We start from the raw sequence: 18,152 nt of genomic DNA on the forward strand, positions 1-18,152 counted from the left end.
GGATTAAATGATTCAGTGCACCGATGTTATTGTAACATGTGCCATCCAGTACTGGGAAAGCCTACTCAAATATCTGACCCATTATGTTTTATTTCTTTGAAGGAACTCTGGATTTTTCACTAGTATCTGGCATAATGCCTGTCCCATAAATATTTGTGCGACTAATGAATAAATAGTGAAAGCTTACTCATAATTTTGAATTTGTGCTTTCCCTTTTCCTTCAGCTTGAAGACTTAAAACAGGGGTCCTTGGGATACCTGGCTCGCTCAGTTGGAAGAGGGATAGCTGGATAGCTCAGTGAGAGGCACATGCAGCTCTGGATCTCAGGGTTGTGAGTTTGAGCCCCACATTGGGTGTAGAGATTACTTTAAAAAATTAGATAAATACAGGGTTTCTCTTTTTAAATTTTTTTTTTAACATTTATTTATTTTTGAGACAGAGACGGAGCATGAACGGGGGAGGGTCAGAGAGAGGGAGACACAGAATCTGAAATAGGCTCCAGGCTCTGAGCCGTCAGCACAGAGCCCGACGCGGGGCTCGAACCCACGGACAGTGAGATCGTGACCTGAGCCGAAGTCGGATGCTTAGCCAACTGAGCCACCCAGGTGCCCCCAGGCTTTCTCAAACTTTGTGATTTCAAGATTCCTTTACATTCTTTTTTTTTTTTTTTTTTTTTTTTGGATTTTATTTTAGGTAATCTCTATACTCACCATGGGGCTCAAACTCACAACCCCAAGATCAAGAGTCACATGTTCCATGGACTGAGCCAGCCAGGTGCCCCAGGATTCCTTCAAATTCTTAAAAATTATTGAGGATCACAAATAGCTTTTGTTTCTACGGGTTATATTTATTGATATTTACTGTATTGGAAATTAAAACAGGAATCAGGAAAAAAGTTACTCATTTTAAAATAGTAATAAACTCATTACATATTAACACAAATAGTATGTTTTATGAAAAATAATTTGAAAGACAACTTTTTTAAGTTTATTCATTTTGAGAGAGAGAGACAGTGAGTGAGGGAGGGGCAGAGAGAGAGAGAGGGAGAGAGAGAATCCCAAGCAGGCACTGCGCTGTCAGCACAGAGCCTGACACAGGGCTTGAACCCACAAACGGAGAGATCATGACCTGAGCTGAAGTGGGACACTTAACCGACTGAGCCACCCAGGTGCCCCTACATTTTCTTTCCATTCTTTCTTGTGATAGAGGTTATGGGCTGAATCATCCCCTCCCCTAACCAAGTTAATATGTTGAAGATTTAGCCTCCAGTACCTTAGAATGGGACTGTATCTGGAGACAGAGCTTCAGAGAGATCATTAAGGTAAAACGTGGTCATTTGGGTAGGCCCTAATCCAGTATGACTGGTTTTATTATAAGAAGAGGAAATTTAAAAAGGAGAAGGAGAAGAGAATAGGACACAGACCCACACAGAGGAGGTCTTGTGAAGACATGAGGAGATAGCCATGGACAAGCCAAGGAGAGAGGTCTCAGAAGAAGTCACCCTGAAGACACCTTGATCTCAGACTTCTAGGATCCAATTATGGCAGCACCAGGAAACGAATACGATAGGTTACACAGAATTCCAAACATACAAAGGCTATGTGGAGTAAAAACTCTCCCATCCCTGTCTCCAGCTACCTTATCCTCCTCCTCAGAGATGATCAGTGTTAACAATTTTTATGTAACATTTCAGATAGATTTTCTACCCATATAAGTCTTGCGTACGTACACCTTTTTCCATCTCGCTTTTACGAAAAGGATGGCATGGTGTATCCAGTGCTCTGCCCTTTGCTTTTTTCACCTAAATAATGTCTTGTAGCTCACTCCCTATCAATACATAAAGAACTTTCGTCTTCTTCTTGATTCTTGCATAATCGGTAATAGATTTTTGATGGTTTGGGGATTTCATGAAATATGCAGCCATATATGGAGTAGCTATTGATATCATTCTATTTTTTAGGTTGGGTGGTGGGTTCAGGAATATGTGTTTTATTACGCACATATTATGCTTTGTAACTTACATTATTATAAGTGGCAAGGAGGAAAAAAAAAAAGCTCAGAAGGGGGAAATGAAAAGGGGAGGGGGGAATTGGATGATAGGTGTGTATGTGAAATTTTAGTAAGGATGGGACCATAGAAGGTGTTCTTGAGAAGATGTCTTTTGAGTAAATGACATGAAAGAGGAGAGGGAGCTAATTATGGAGTTAGCCGAGACAAGAGCATTGTCGGCAGAAAGTGCAAATGTCCTGTGGCACAAGCAGGGGACTTTATTGGAAGGCTATTGCAGTTACTGTAGTTATCCAGGTGATAGATGATGAGGATACCATCATCAGAGAGGCCTTCCTGTCTACCTTGTCTAAAACAAGTCTTGCCCATCATTCTCTTAACAATTTGTTTCCTTTTTATCATAGTTTGTAAATTTTTAAAAATTAGTTTTCTCACTCACCTAGGCTCCCCAACTATATCATAAACTTTTTTTTTTAGTTTATTTATTTATTTTGAGAGAGAGATTGAGAGTGCACACACAAGCGAGCAGCAGAGGGGCAGAGAGAGGAGAGAGAGAATCCCAAGCAGGCTCCATGATGTGGAGCCCAATGCAGGGCTTGATTTCCCCAACATGAGATCATGACCTGAGCCCAAATCAAGCAGCGGATGCTTAACTGACTGAGCCACCCAGGCGCCCCTATATCATAAACTTCTTGGGCCTAGGGAGTCCCTGTCTCTCCTATTAACCTACACATCCTCATTTCCTGGCACTTAGTAGGTACTCATTAAAAATATGCTATTTGAATGAATGAATCAATCGGTCACTTTACATCTTTGCATTCCTAGCAACAGCAATTGTGTCTGATCTATATAAAGGGTTCAATACAGGGGTGCCTGACTGGCTCAGTCAGTAGAGCATGTGACTCTGGATCTCGGGGTCATGAGTTTGAGTCCCATGTAGGGCATAGGGTTTACTTTAAAAGAAGAAAGAGTTTAATATACGTTTGTTAAATAGAAGAACACTCAAGTGGCAAGCCATTGTAATAAATGGGCTGTGGGCTTGATCCATTAGGATAAAGTAAGACTTGGTGGTTGAGAAAGCTGAAGCTGCATTTGCGTGTTCATCTGTCAATTCGAGTCTAAGTTTGGTAAACTATTAAAGGAGATTGCAATCCTTTCTGGAAGGACACCAGCCGTAACAAGGGAACTAGGAGGCTTCAGTAACCTAGTCTCAGATAAGAACGGGTCAAAATGTTCCACTTCCAAGATGCATCCGTCAAGGTCAATGAGCAAGAACATAGCCTGGGTATCCATCGCCAGTGAGAGACACAGAAGAGCCAGGCTTCACAGGCAGCTGTGACCCTGTACATTTTACTGTGAGCTGTGGCTGTTCCATCTGAATTGTTTGTCATGTTTATGCTGCTTGGCTGCCTAGCCGTGAAGACTGGGGGAAGTTATCGCCTCTCACATTCAATTCCTAGAATAGAATTAGGTGATAAATATACAATGAACAAGTCTAATTATGTAACGGGTAGGAAGGGATGCCTGCCCATATTCAAAAGGGAGAATGTTGCCCATTATGGATTTTTCATGGAAGGTTGACAGTTGGTGGTGTGCACATTGCATGAGTGGGTTATAGTAAGAGCTTTGCCAAAGGAACATTTCTAGAAGCACCATTCTGAAAAGAAGATACATGGCAGATATATATATTCTACCAGATCTCCATATCATATGGAAGTTATGGTGGTTCTTAAATATGGTCTAAGACGCTCCAAGATATATTTTCCGGTGTTAGAATCTCAAAGTACCTTTGAGGCAAATGTTGAGACCGCCATGATGAATTGAACAATATCACTGAAACTCAGGCAGGCACCTCTGTACTTCCCACGGTAAATTTCAGAGATAAAGGAAGAATCTAAGCTTTTTTTTTTAATTTTTATTTTTTGGTAATTTGGGGCACACATTTCACTCTAACGCTAATGCCCTTCCGTTGTGCCCAAACGCAACAGGTGTGTTTGGAATTTGAGGTCAGGCAAACACTTGTAATTTAATTTCACAGGACAGGGAAGGAGGAGGAAAAAACTTGAGCTGAGGAGCAGAAGAGGTTTTTGTTTTTGTTTTTGTTTTTTAAGATTTTATTTTTAAGTAATGTCTACACCCAACATGGGGCTTGAACTCCCAACCCCGAGATCAGATTAAGAGTTGCATGCTCCCCTGACTGAGCCAGCCAGACGCCCCTTAAGCTGAGGACTTTTAGACAGGTGGGCGGGGTACAGTGTCCACAGAAGCCAACAATCTTCAGGAAGAATTTGGACAACTTGTCACTAAGGGTCCAAGTTGAGGTCAGAGCAGTAACCAGGGCTCTGCAAAAGTGATTGCTGGCAGGTGAACAAATAAACAATCTGGGAGGGGTCTGGCCTCTGGAAGTGGTTTCTAGTCACTGGACTGAGGATTGGATCTGGCCAGAAATCACTGATACTTCCTCTCCCTTGTCTCCCAGATCCAAACTGTTCCTATGTATTCATTCACTTCACAAATATTGATGAGGGCCTAGGAGTTGTGAATTTGGCAGTGAATGAGACAGATGAGGCTCCTACTCCCAAGGAGCTCTCAACCCCATGGGAAGTGGGGGAGACAGTCTGCTCAAGAAAAGTCTCCCTGAAGGTGGGACTTTCCCACTGAGAGTCGCGGGACAAGAAGGGGTCAGGTGATGGGGGACAACCGATGGTGATGAGGCGGAGAAAGGCAGGAGCCTTGATCTTCTAGGACTCTCTGTAAGCCAGGGTGAGGAGTTGGCACGTTCTAAATGCCATTAGGAGTGCTGGAAGGGTTTTAAGCTAAGATCTGATTTCTATTTTGAAAGGATTACCCTTGCTCCCGAGGGGAGAATGGGTTATAGGTGAAGAAAAGTGGAAACGGAAGGACCAATTTTGAGACTCTTCCATTCATCTGGGTGCGACAGATGGTGGTGACTTGTGGTTGGTAGTAATAATGGAAATAGAAGAAAGTGGACTGATTCAGGATGGGATTTGGGGTGAAGTCAACAGGATTGTAGATGGATGGAGTGTGATAGTGAGAGAGGGAGGGGAATCGAGAGCAAGCCCTGTGCTTTTGGCTTGAGTGACCAGGTGGATTGGGGTGTCCTTTACTGACATAGGAGGTCGGGGCAGGGGAGGGGAGATTTGGAGGGAGTGGTTTGGAGAGGCCAGACCTAGAGTTCTAGTCTGGCTGTGTTGAGCCTGAGGTGCCACGTAAGCAGTAGCTCTCATGGGCCCGGAGTTCCTGGCAGAGGTTCGGGTCAGAGACACGGATTTGGGCATTTCAGCACCATCGGCATGTGGAAGGTGGGACCAGAGTAGGTAGGTGTCCAACGCTGTTGATTTGATCTTCTCAACCTAGCTCAACGTGTCCACCTCGCCCCTTCTCCCCTACCATCCCTCAGGGCCAGCCCCCTGCTCTTCCTTGGGCCACTGTAATTGTTCCTTGTCCCCGTGCTTCTCTGCTTGTTCCTGTTTAATCTGTAGCCAGTGTGATCTGTTCAAAATGTAATCAGATTATGCCGCTCCCCAGCTTCAAACCCTCGAATGCCTTGGTCTCAGGAAGAACAAAATCAAATCCTTACCTGACCCACAAGTAGGGTTGCCAAAGAAAACACAGGATGCCCAGTAAAGTTTGAATTTCAGATGAAGAATCACTTTTAGTATAAATATCATCACTCGCCTTAAATTAAACTCAACCTGGCATCTTGTACTTTTTTTAAGTTTATCCATTCATTTTGAGAGAAAGAGAGAGAAAGAGAGGGCACGTGCACACGAGTGGAAGAGGGGCAGAGAGAGAATCCCAAGCAGGCTCCACACTGTCAGCCTGAAAGCCCCATTTGGTCCTCGAACTCATGACCCATGTGCCTGTGAGATCATGACCTGAGCCCAACCGAGAGCCAGATGCTCAGCCGAATGAGCCACCCACCCTTGGCATCTTGTATTTTTATTTGCTAAGTCTGGCAACCCTACCTACCCACCAGGGCTTTGCAAGATTTGACCCCTGCCATTCTTCCCTGGTTTATCTCTCATCAGATATCCCTTGTTCTCTGACTCAAGTCATATTAGTTTTCTTCAGAACCTGAAATACACTCTGCCCTCTCCACCTCAAGGCCTTGAGGAATGCTTTGAGTATTTATTTATTATTAAAAACAATTTTTTTAACTTTTTAATGTTTATTTACATTTTAGAGAGAGAGAGACAGACAGACAGACAGTGTGTGTGAGCGGCGGAGTGGGAGAGAGGGAGACACAGAATCCAAAGCAGGTTCCAGGCTCCGAGCTGTCAGCACAGAGCCTGACGTGGGGCTCGAACCCACAAACTGTGAGATCATGACCTGAGCTAAAGTCGGATGCTTAACCGACTGAGCCACCCAGGTGCCCCATTAAAAATATTTTTTTGAAGGTTTTATTTATTTTTCAGAGAGACAGAGACAGAATGCAAGCAGGGGAGGGGCAGAGAGAGAATCCAAAGCAGGCTCCAGGCTCTGAGCTGTCAGCACAGAGCCCGAGTGGGGCTTGAACCCATGATCCATGAGATCATAACCCGAGCTGACGTTGGACACTTAACCCACCAAGCCAGCCAGGCGGTCCTGCTAGGAATGCTTTAAGCTCCTCCTGGATTAGCTATGACTCACCTTTCAGATTTCACAGCCTTCTCCTTGTGTTGTGTACTCTCCTAGAGTGGTGTAACTTTCCTTCACTGACCCTGTGTCAGACCGCAATTACACATTTGTGTGACTATGTTAAGTATTATATCTTTTTCGCTAAACTGTAAGGTGAGAAACCAGATTTATTTTTGCTCACTCTGTGTCCCCTGTGCCTCTCCTCGTGTCTGATACATGATAGGCACTGTGAAGGGAGAGAAGAAAGGAGTTAAAGGAAAAAGGAGGGAAGGAAAGAGGGAAGGAAGGAAGGAAGGAAGGAAGGAAAGAAGGAAGGAAAGACGGAAGGAAAGAAGGAAGGAAGGAAAGAAGGGAGGAAGGAAAGAAGGAAGGAAGGAAAGACGGAAGGAAGGAAAGATGGAAGGAAAGAAGGGAGGAAGGAAAGGAAGGAAGGAAAGAAGGAAGGAAGGGAGGAAGGAAAGAAGGAAGGAAGGAAAGGAAGGAAGGAAAGAAAGAAGGAAGGAAGGAAAGAAGGAAGGAAGGAAGGGAAAAAGATGAAGGATAGTACTAGATTACTGAATAAGTTTTATCAGGACCAGGGTGAGGAATGAAGTCTCCAGCAGAGATTGGCCCTAGGAACCAGTTTCACCGGGAAGGCAGGAAGAGAATGCAGGGTAACGACAAAATACCCAAGTTAGCTTGGGAATAGTTTTCCCAATATGTGGGGGATGGGGCTGAGGATGAGGTTTGAGGCTGCTTAAACATATTCTACCTCTAACCTCTATTAGGTCCGGCATATGGGGCAGCACGGGGGTGGGTACGAGTGAATTTCTTTGTGCAGTTGTTGCCTCAGGGAAAGGTCAAGTGGGTCTGGGCTAGGACGCTGCTCAACTATGTGGGGATTGTTCCCCTCCACCCCTGTGGCCCCAACATCTTCCTTTGTCAGCTTAGCGTGAGCAAGGGTTAAAGACAATCCGTTCACCAAGCTCTTCTTCCTCAGTCAGCTCTACAAATAAATTGGTTCTATTCCTTTTTTTTTTTAAAGTAGGCTCTACACCTAACATGGGGCTTGAACTCACGACCTTGAGATCGAGAGTTGGGGATTCCACCAGCTGACCCAGCCAGGCACCCCTAAATTGGTTCTATTCTTTTCTTTCTTTTTTTAAAAAAATTTTTAAGTGTTTATTTATTTTTTGAGAGACAGAGCGCAAGTGGGGGAGGGGCAGAGAGAGAGGGAGACACAGAATCTGAAGCAGGCTCCAGGCTCTGAGCTTAGCACAGAGCCTGACATGAGGCTTGAACCCACGAACCGTGGGTGGCCCAGTTGGTTAAGCCACTGATTTCGCTCGGGTCATGATCTCACTGTTCATGAGATCGAGCCCCGCATCAGGGTCTCTGCTGTCAGCGCAGAGCCCGTTTCTGATCCTGTGTCTCCCTCTCTCTGTCCCTCCCCTCTCTGTGCTCCCCTCCTTCTCTCTGAAAAATAAACAAACATTTAAAAAGTATCTATCTATCTCTATACATATGGCGCCAGGGTGGCTCAGTGGGTTAAGTGCCTGACTCTTGATTTTTGGCTCAGGTCATGATCTCACGTTTGTGGGTTCAGGTTTGAGCCCTGTGTAGGGTTCTGCAGTGACAGTGCGGAGCCTGCTTGGGATTCTCTCTCTCCCGCTCTCTCTACCCCGTCTCTCAAAAATAAATAAATAAACATTAAAAAAAAAAAAAGATTCTGGAGGGAGAGGAAGAGAGGAACTCACCAAAAACACTTAAAATAATTGATTCATATTTGGATCCAGATCTGAAGAGGCTCTTGTTAAAGATATGTATGCTTCTTTGAGTACATTTGGTTTAATTTTACTTAAAAGGATTCACTGAAGAGTTTCAGCTGAGGCGGTGTTATTGCTTAGCAAATCCAAATAACAAAATGTTGGTTTTTCTAGTTAAACTTCTGTGTATTAATTAGATCTGTCTCAAAAGCCATTCATCAGGTTGGGGAGGGTGTCTTATGTGAAAAAGCTTTTTCATTTAGATGTAAATTAGACCTAGCCTATCAGGAAAAAAGGAAAGTTCTTGACATTTTTATATTCTGAAAATACAAGGTCATGTTGCTCAAAAGAATCTGAGTATACATACTATTGACCCACCAGATAATATGAATTAGCCAGTTTTTAAAAAATGATCCAAGCACCCTCATTTAATTATCTTTATAGAAGTAAAATGTAGGGGCGCCTGAGTGGGTCAGTCGGTTAAGTGACTGACCCTTGGTTTCGGTTCAGGTCATGATCTCACGGTTTCATGAGTTCGAGTCCTGCATCGGACTCCGTGCTGACAGCGCAGAGCCTGCTTGGGATTCTCTCTTTCTCTGCCCCTCCCCCTCTGGCACACGCTCTCTCTCTCATTAAAAAAAATAAAAGAAATACATATAAATCCAAATGCTTAGCCTTTAAAGGTTTTAAACAAGATTGCCTGCCCCTAAACTCAAAGATTAGCCTTCCTCCCACATCCCCCAATGCAGCCCCTCAGCTGTAGCTAACCCAACTGTGCACGCACTCTCTCTAAATTAATAAACATTTAAAAAATAGCCAAAAAGGGGCGCCTGGGTGGCTCAGTCGGTTGAGCGTCCGACTTCAGCTCAGGTCACGATCTCGCGGTCTGTGAGTTTGAGCCCCGCGTCAGGCTCTGGGCTGACGGCTCAGAGCCTGGAGCCTGCTTCAGATTCTGCGTCTCCCTCTCTCTGCCCCTCCCCTGCTCATGCTCTGTCTCTCTCCGTCTCAAAAATAAATAAAAACATTTAAAAAATCTTTAAAAAATACCCCCAAAACGTTTGAGAGCTGTGATGAGTATATTATGGTGAAAAAAAGATATGGCTGCGAAATATGTCACTAACAAAATATTTCACAAAGGTTTGGGAGGCGGAACCAGTGGCCGCATGTATGAGAGGGTCCTGTGGGGATCAAACAGTTCTGTAGCTTGAATATGATGATTACATGAGGCTCCACAGGTGGTGAAATTGCACAGATCCACACATACACACACAATGTGGTGCACGTAGAACCGGTGAAATCTGAATGAGCTTTATGGATTGCATCAATTTCGTGGTTATCGTATTTATTGGGGGAGGCCGGGGTAAGGATGTACAGGAGATCCCTACCCATTTCTTTGTAATTTCCTGTGAATCCATAGTTCTTTCAAAATAAAAAGTTAACCCAAACACACGACACGGACAACAAAAAAGTAAAGACAGCAGTCAGATGGCGAACGAATTTGAGGGCAGATTTTATTCCTTGTCCTTGTGATGTGTGAGGAATGACCATTCTCCTTGAGGAGAATTCTCTCTTCTCCAGGAGTGGCTCTCACCTGGCGTCAGTGAGAGAGGATGATGCACAGTCTGTTGATGTCCTTTTTTCGGGGGACACACATGCAATCTATCATCATTTTCTTTCCAAGAAGTTAAAGGAAAGACTTAAGCTTCTGCTGTCCTTACCAAGGTCCTGTTAGAATCAGGAAAGCATGGATTCTAAAATAAGTGAGCTTGAGTTCTTACTTTCATTCTCTCCTGGTTAAAAACAAAACAAAACAGGGGCGCCTGGGTGGCTCAGTCGGTTAAGCAGCCGACTTCGGCTCAGGTCATGATCTCGCGGTCCACGAGTTCAAGCCCCGCGTCGGGTTCTGTGCTGACCGCTCGGAGCCTGGAGCCTGTTTCAGATTCTGTGTCTCCCTCTCTCTCTGACCCTCCCCCGTTCATGCTCTGTCTCTCTCTGTCTCAAAAATAAATAAACGTTAGAAAAAAACAAAACAAAACAAAACAACCCCCAAAAATTCTGTTGGCATTTACATGGTGGTTTTCAGGAAATCCTCAAGTAAAGATGCATTCAATGTTATCACTGAAACTGCGAACGCAAATGAGAATTGATGTTTGTTTATTCAATTAAATGGAGTTCCTTATGTTTTTGTCTCTTTCGTAGCCAATGTTTCTGCAGTGTAGTAAGCCAGCGAAGACACTGAAGCTCTAAATAAATCAGAGAACTTCTTTGTCTACGTTTGCCCTTCATCACATGAACACCCAAAAAGAGAGTATTAATACGTTAAACCAACAAAGGACTTCAATGGGAATTGGATGCTAGCAATTGCTTAACAAGTGGAGAGTAGTAAACTTTTAAAACTGTAAATACTTGTTTAAAAAGACAAATGTTCTCACTCATATATTGTCAGCAGAACTGTAAATTGTTACAATTTTCTTTGGAAGAGATGTTGGCAGTAAATACTCAGTCATAAAAACATTCATATCCTTTGGCCCAGTAATTCAATTTCTGGGAATTTACCCAAAACAAATCATTAGAAAGAAGACATAAACTATGTTATAAAGATGCTCCTAACAACACTCTATATAATAACAAAATCCAGAAAATAACCTAAATGCCAAATAATAAAGGAATGTTTAAGTAAATTATGGATTTCCAACCTGGGGGACTATTATATAGCTATGAAAAATGGTAAACAGGCTATGTACCAAATGGAAAGGTGCTTATAAAACAATTAGCAATCGTCAAAGCATTTTATAGAAAGGTATGCACTTATGAGTTACCTTCTATAGAAGAAAGAGCAAACTCTACAGTGCTTAATTAAGGTGGGAAGTGAAATTCATGTCCTTGGGTCTATAGAATAGATTTTAGCAAAATGCAAATACATAGAATAAGTCTAAGATGGGTGTGAGGAAATTCAAACTTGTAGAAACATTTATCAGTTTTCAAGTTACGTTCTGAGAAGAGGCATAACACATATTAGAACTGATGGCTGGTCTTGGGGCGCCTGGGTGGCTCAGTCCGTTAAGCGGCCAACTTCGGCTCAGGTCACCATCTCACGGTCCGTGAGTGCGAGCCCCGCGTCGGGCTCTGTGCTGACTGCTCAGAGCCTGGAGCCTGTTTCAGATTCTGTGTCTCCCTCTCTCTCTGACCCTCCCCCGTTCATGCTCTGTCTCTGTCTCAAAAATAAATAAACATTTAAAAAAATTAAAAAAAAACAAAAAAGAACTGATGGCTGGTCTTTAACCAGTGCATACAGAGGGGAGCAAAGCTATCTTTGGAATGCTCTGGATGTGATCACTAGCGTGCTTAAGATGACACAATGATTCTCAAGCGTTTCTCAGGAGCAGCGAACTGCCAGCATCTTGCATGTGGAATCGCTTAGAAGCAGGAAAGTTATTTTGAAAGATAAAGGTTTAAAAAAAAAAAATCACAAAGGGCCAGATGTGGCTGTCCTTAAATATGCTCGAGAGACAGAGTGGGCAGTCTCCCTTCTATAAATTGGAGGGGAAATGATGATCTCCAGGCTTTTGTGTCTGCCTTCTAAATTCCAGGTGTTTAATTCATTTTGTAAGGTTGGTAACGTTGCTCTGTAATGTTGCTGTACCGAACAGCCACGTTCAGTAGGATTTGAAGCCATGTCGAGTTTCCTGGGCTACATCTTACCTTGAGTCCTCACTGCTGGGACCAGAGCCAGAGCATTAAGGCAGAGTACCAGACTGTTTCCAGTCTTCCCAGTTAAATGTTTGGACTTGAATGGCATATCCCACTAGGTTGCATGTTATAGAAAAGGAATTTTTGAGAGCACGGAATATTAGAGGGCTGATAATTCAACGGAGAAAGTCAACATAACAAACTTGAAAACAGGGCTTTGCTTGGATCAACCACGTGGAGTTAAACACACACACACACACACACACACACACACACACACACGTATGTACATGTACACACAGGTTGATTGCTGTTCCAAGGCCATCAAAAGCTTCAGGTTTGAGAGGAACATTTTCATAGAGGGATATTTCAGAACAGGGCTTGGAGGAAGGATACATGATTTATCCTGAACTTGACAGGCCAAGGTACAATCGGAGGTTGGAGGCAAAAACTCCCAAAGGGAAACAGGGAATTTTAGAGAACAGTGTGGGCATTTGGATGTCTAAGAGTAATACTCAAGCAGGAAACACTGATTAAAAGCAGTACTGGTAAGCTGGTAAACTACAAACTATTTATTCACCAGTAAGCGTCCAAATACTTAGCAACCTTTCTAGTTTGGCCCCAGGAAGAAACAGCCAGGCTGGCTGTACCTGAGTTTGCTGGCACAAAGTGAAGTCTGCGTGTGTAGAAAAGAGAATTTAAAGGCGGGGTGGGAGTGGCAACGGCGAAATGAGAGCTATAAAAGCAAGCATGTTTTAGTTCATCGGCTCAGTGTGACAGGATCACGTGAAAGTTTTCGGTGTAGAAAGCCTAGTTATGGTGCAGTTATACGAAGCCTGTGGCCTGATGCAATCGGGACACGGACGTTGACATCAGCTTCAGGTTTGAAGAGAGCATAGGCTGGGAGGTAGGTAGCAAACGACTGCTGACAAAGGGCAGTAAAGCATTTCTGTCTTCACTCTACCCACTCCCACTCCTACCTAGACCTAGGTCTCAGTGCCGACCATTGGCTCATTCCTTCTTCCTTGAAGCTTCTTTTCCGGCAACCCGCAAGTTCACAATTGCTAACATTCCCTTGAGAGTGGCTGAGAAAGGGAAAGAAGGAAGCTACACTTGGAAAGAAGATTGCTTTGTAGTTTATTTACAATAGAATGTAAGAAAAAGGAAGTTATTAACAATAATAAATAACTGGGGGAAAAAAACCAACAACACAAAACAGCCATGAAATGACACAGAAGGATGGCACGTATGATGATCAAACCGTGCTTGCTCTGCTCGTAGTCTGTAACACTGTGCATTCCAAAACTTGGTCCTTCGGCAGTGGCAGTGGTATTTTGACTCCATATACGTAACTAATCCAGATCCCGGCTTGAAATGTAAACACTAAAAAATTACACTCGAAACCACACGTAAGGGGCATAGAGATAACAACAACTCAAAGAACCTCTTCTTGGTGATGACACAGAAACTGAAGGGAAACTTGCAATTCGACAGACGTTTTCCATTTTAAGCAAAAACATCCAGAGGCTTATCCTAATGCACTTGTGAACAATGAAATTGTAATAAGGGCATCTGAAAAATTCTTAACATATTCACATTCTCTTATTGCACTAACTCCTAAAAAGCTTACACACTTCTATTTCAAATGCAAACAGATTGTTTTGAAGGTAGAACACAGAAGAACCCAGTAGGTGTTGTCTCTGCGTGCCAACGCTGTGCTCTCGAGCAACACTTCAGTTTCAGCAAGAATGGAGAGTTTAAATGGTCTATTTATGATCAATTGCGGTTATTAAACAGACCTTTTTTTTTTTTCTTTTTAATTTCAAGAATTATGGCTCAGATGGCAGGTTGTCACCTAGCCTACTGAGTCAGATGATCAGAAAGGGACTAAAGCTATTTAGACAATTCTTCTCTATTGGATTATCTGAATACACATTCTATGTGACTAAATTATACTCTGGCCCTTGTAACAAGTAAAATTCCTATTGACGTAAGCCAGCCAGTGACCTTGTTGTTTCTGAGGCCACGCAGAGATGCTAAGGTAAGTAAAATTGGAAAACACACATAAAGACAGTAGTCTTGAAATTTCCACGGAGAAAATGACTTCCTGAGAAGTGTCAGAATCTTTTCTCTTAGGTCACTGTTGATGACAGTGTCATTTGCTTTTGGAGGTCTCGTGTTTTTCTAAGTGTCTGCGTTCATTCGACACCCACAACTGCACCCCTTAGAGATTTATTTTCACAATCCAAAACATGGGTATTAAATCCTCCCAAATTAAAACCATTTCCCCCCACACACAGATGCAAACCCAAAGCAGAAGGTTTATAACTTAGTTCACCAGCAAACTCTTTGTTTCTGTTATTACGTTGGTAACCGAAAGACGTCACAGACTCCTTTGTTATGCTTTTCCTTTGCTTTGCTTTATTTCAGCCCAACTGTAGGAAAATGCGATGATCTTCAGAGCTCATCTCGGAGAAAGTCTGTGCAGTAAAAACACGGAGACCTTCTTATCCTGGGACAGCACAGCCAAAGCCACAATGCTGTATTATAGCCAATGAGCAGCACAGGGGTATTTCACCATTTGAAATCCATCCAAAGCAATGATATTTATGGCCATTTTGATGGTCTCCACTAACGACAGAGATAAAGATGGGGTGAACATATGTGTTCTTCTATGGATTATTTATTTTAATTTGGCTACCAGAGACTTAAAACTGGTGGTGTCTGATTCACTATACTATATTTATATATATACAGGTATAATACAATTTCGGTGAACAAAGTTGAAGGTTTCCACACTGCAGACAGAGGCACTGAGTTAAGATTCTATGTTTCCCCAAACATGCTTAATAAATTCAAGTTTCGGCTTTGTTTTCTTCTAAGTTTCCATCATGCAAGCATTTAATTTCCATCCTTATAGGAATTATTAATGGTCTATATACACATTCATCGCAGGCTTGTATCACACAAGAAACAGACTCATGTATGGAGAATATGAAAGGACAGGTGAAAAATCAAGATAGACAAAATATTGAAGTCATTTATGCCTTGTGATGACCGGATTAAATATTCAAAGCAGCTAAGGGAATATTTGCACCCCCCACCCCCTTGTTTAAATGCACACACACCACATGTAGACAGGAAAAACTGAACATACTTGGAGTGCACACACATTTGTTGGCTAAAAACCACACGATCATTGGCAGCTTTGAAACTGATGTCTGTGTTACTGAACTGGCTACAGGAGAAAGAAAACTCACAGAAAGAAATCAGAAATCAGCTTTCTAAAGCATATAGCATTGTTGACCTTGATAGCAGAAGCTGCTTTACAAAAAAAGAAAAATGGCAACGGTATTAATGGAAAAACTGGGTGCCAGATGTGTTAACAACCTGCACAAGATAAATCTGTTCTGTGCAAAAATAACGATCCCGCCCCATCCTGGCAAATTTCAGCTGGCAAATGGTAAGCAAATACGTGTACTATGTCAGTGTCTTCTGAGCGTAGAAGCTTGCACTCGAAAGCCACACATTCTCACTAAGTACTACTGTGTGGAGAGGGGACCACTGAGCAAGTCCAAGAGGTTTGAGAAGATTAAGTTTTCCCACAGGCAAAAATCATGCTACTATACCATGCAGAGAGGTCTTACTACAGCGCCGTCATTCTCAGGGAAGAGACGCACCGTGGATCTAAGCTATTTGCAACTGGTTTCCTTTGAGTTCTGGGTTTATTTATTTATTAAGCTCAACGTCAACCTGCAGATAAAGAAATGATCTTGACAGTCTGACGTAGGACTTAGAATACTCGGTGCTGGGTTCGTGGGGCCAGCGCCTGCACCTTGGGAGAGTTGATCAATTGGAAAGACACTATGCAGCGTGCTGAGCGCTGAGACAGGGAAGCAGGCAGCGTCCACCGGCTGAGAGGCTGTTTGGGAAGGAGAACACGCTCCTTGGTTTCTGTTGTTTCCTTTGGAATCTGTGTTTTGGGAAGGTCCCTTTCCTGAGGTTGGAGGTTATGGTCAGGAAGGCTAGCTGGGGCCTCGGAGTTGCCCAACTACCTTGTCGTCTTCCTCTCTTGGAGGACAAAAATAAATGCTAGGTTCTGCTTGCCCTTCCTTCTGCGTTTAAAGGCAGTGAGGCGCGATGATGGCAGATTTTTCTCTTTAGAGCAAAGGAGAGTTCGCTTTCTGCCACTTGGGTTGAATGGTCTTGCTTCCTGTCAGCCTGCGTTCTGATCCTGCATTACGGCTACTTGCAGAAAAGAAAGCTAGCCAGGGGGGCACCTTTTCTCATGCTTCCTGTATACTCTACAAACAGGAGTCATCAATTATTCTGCTCATTCTCTCCCCCCCCCCCCCCCCGACAGCATTTACTCCACTTCTGCAGCATTCCCAATATTTGGATTTCAAGTAAGAGCAAGAGAAGGACAGTCTTTTTTAAGGTCCGGTGATGGGCAATCTGTTCCAGGGAAATCTGGATGCTATGAAAAGTAAAACCTGGAGAGGGATGGGAGACAGTTCTCTTTTTCAGGGTTCCCCAACCAGACATCCTGACAGTGCTTAAGTCCAGTTAGCTTAGGCTACCCCGGCGCTTTTTAGAATGGACAAAGAGTCAACGAATTCTACTCAATTAATTGCAAACACTCTGAATCTTAATGGATGACGGAAGGTGGACAATTCAGGGTTTGTTGGTACCTGTGGAGACAAAGGACGTTTGCCTCACCTGGGCCTCTTGGTTCCTAAACCAAGCCATCCCCAAATCAGTCAGTTACGGCCACACTCATCCATGCAATTCTGAAAGGTTTCTGAGGCCACAAGGGCACAAAGGGGGAAGTTATTAAAAGACAGAAACAAGTGGAATCTTTATTAAATGCTGCGAAAGGTATAAATAAGTTCTCACTAATTGCACTTGGAGCCTCTATAGGTTGATAATTAAAATTTTCAAAAAATTTAAAGAGTTAATTAGGCCCCAAATCCTGAGTCAGATTAATCAAAATAGGAATCTCAGTTAAGTACTAGTATTCAAGTCTTGGTGATAAACAGTTTGAAATTGAACAGTTAGGTATGTTATGCCTGAGAGTATTTTTGAGAATTCAGGTTTGATGAGAGGAGACTGACTTCACTATTTTACCACCCCTGTAACAGTGGCATAAGGTTTTCATTTATTTACTCTTTACGTCCACACCTACCTCATCAAATGCTCAATAACAAGGCTTCCTGCCTTCCTCCCGGCTTCCAGCTGTGGTTACAGAAGATTCCTTCTGTCCTTTGCAAGCCTTACATTTTACATCTAGTATGATGCTGTGTGGCATACTTAGGGAATCGTATTATATGGGAAATTACTTAACCACATGCATACTCAGAGATCGAAAGAACATGGTTGAGTGACAAAGCAGTCTTTTTCTCTATCAGAAGATTCTTAAAAACAAACAAACAAACAAACAAACAACCCAAATGAAAATATAAAAACCCCATGAAAGATTCATAGGAAGTTACTCTAATTTGGGCCGACATGGCTTATCTGAAAAGTGTATGCCAGGTAAATTCAGGGTGGCTTTTTTCTCAGGGTCTGGAAGCGTGAGAGTTTCTGGGGCTGACTTTTTCCGGGGTCGATCTTTGGGAACGGACAGAAATTCTGGTGCGTCTGTGGAGAGAGGTGTGGACGGAGCACTGGAAGGGGCACTGCGGACTGAGGAAGGCAGCAGGGGGATGCTCGAGATAGAAATCGCAGGAGGGAAAACGCCAATTTTCCTGTTGGTGGCTTCCTGAGTGGCTCGTTCAAATTCTCGGACTTCATCCATTGTCATGTCTTCAAAGAAAAAAAAAAAAATAGAAAAATGACCAGTCATTTAGAAGAGATGCAAATGGCTTTATCTCTACACCTGATTTTAAGGGAACTACGGGAACTGTATCATAAAGAGGTCTGTCCAGATTATAAACCAAAAGTAACACTGAAATGCTAAACCCTAAAAAAAAATTTTTTTTTTTTTACTAAGGCAAACCTCTGGGGAAGAAAAAAATTCCTTTATGAATATCCATCCAAGATTTTCCAAAGCATTCTTCAGTGAGTAGT

The 18,152-nt window shown here is 43.0% G+C and overlaps 1 protein-coding gene across 9 annotated transcripts in view; it reads right to left on the reverse strand.

The window, feature by feature from the left end:
* Positions 1–13,203: 13,203 nt before the first annotated feature.
* The window catches only part of PITPNC1 (phosphatidylinositol transfer protein cytoplasmic 1), a 268,872-nt gene continuing 263,923 nt past the window's right edge, over positions 13,204–18,152 (reverse strand). For 8 of the 9 annotated variants that reach the window (XM_049636382.1, XM_049636381.1, XM_049636384.1 and 5 more), the window contains one exon: positions 13,204–17,888. In XM_049636382.1, the coding sequence (XP_049492339.1) occupies positions 17,572–17,888 (317 nt within the window). In that variant the 3' untranslated portion in view covers positions 13,204–17,571. The remainder of the gene's footprint in view (positions 17,889–18,152) is intronic. The other variant, XM_049636383.1, reaches the window with a different exon arrangement.

The sequence above is a fragment of the Panthera uncia genome, chromosome E1 (assembly GCF_023721935.1).
Source record: "Panthera uncia isolate 11264 chromosome E1, Puncia_PCG_1.0, whole genome shotgun sequence".
Lineage (NCBI taxonomy): Eukaryota > Metazoa > Chordata > Mammalia > Carnivora > Felidae > Panthera > Panthera uncia.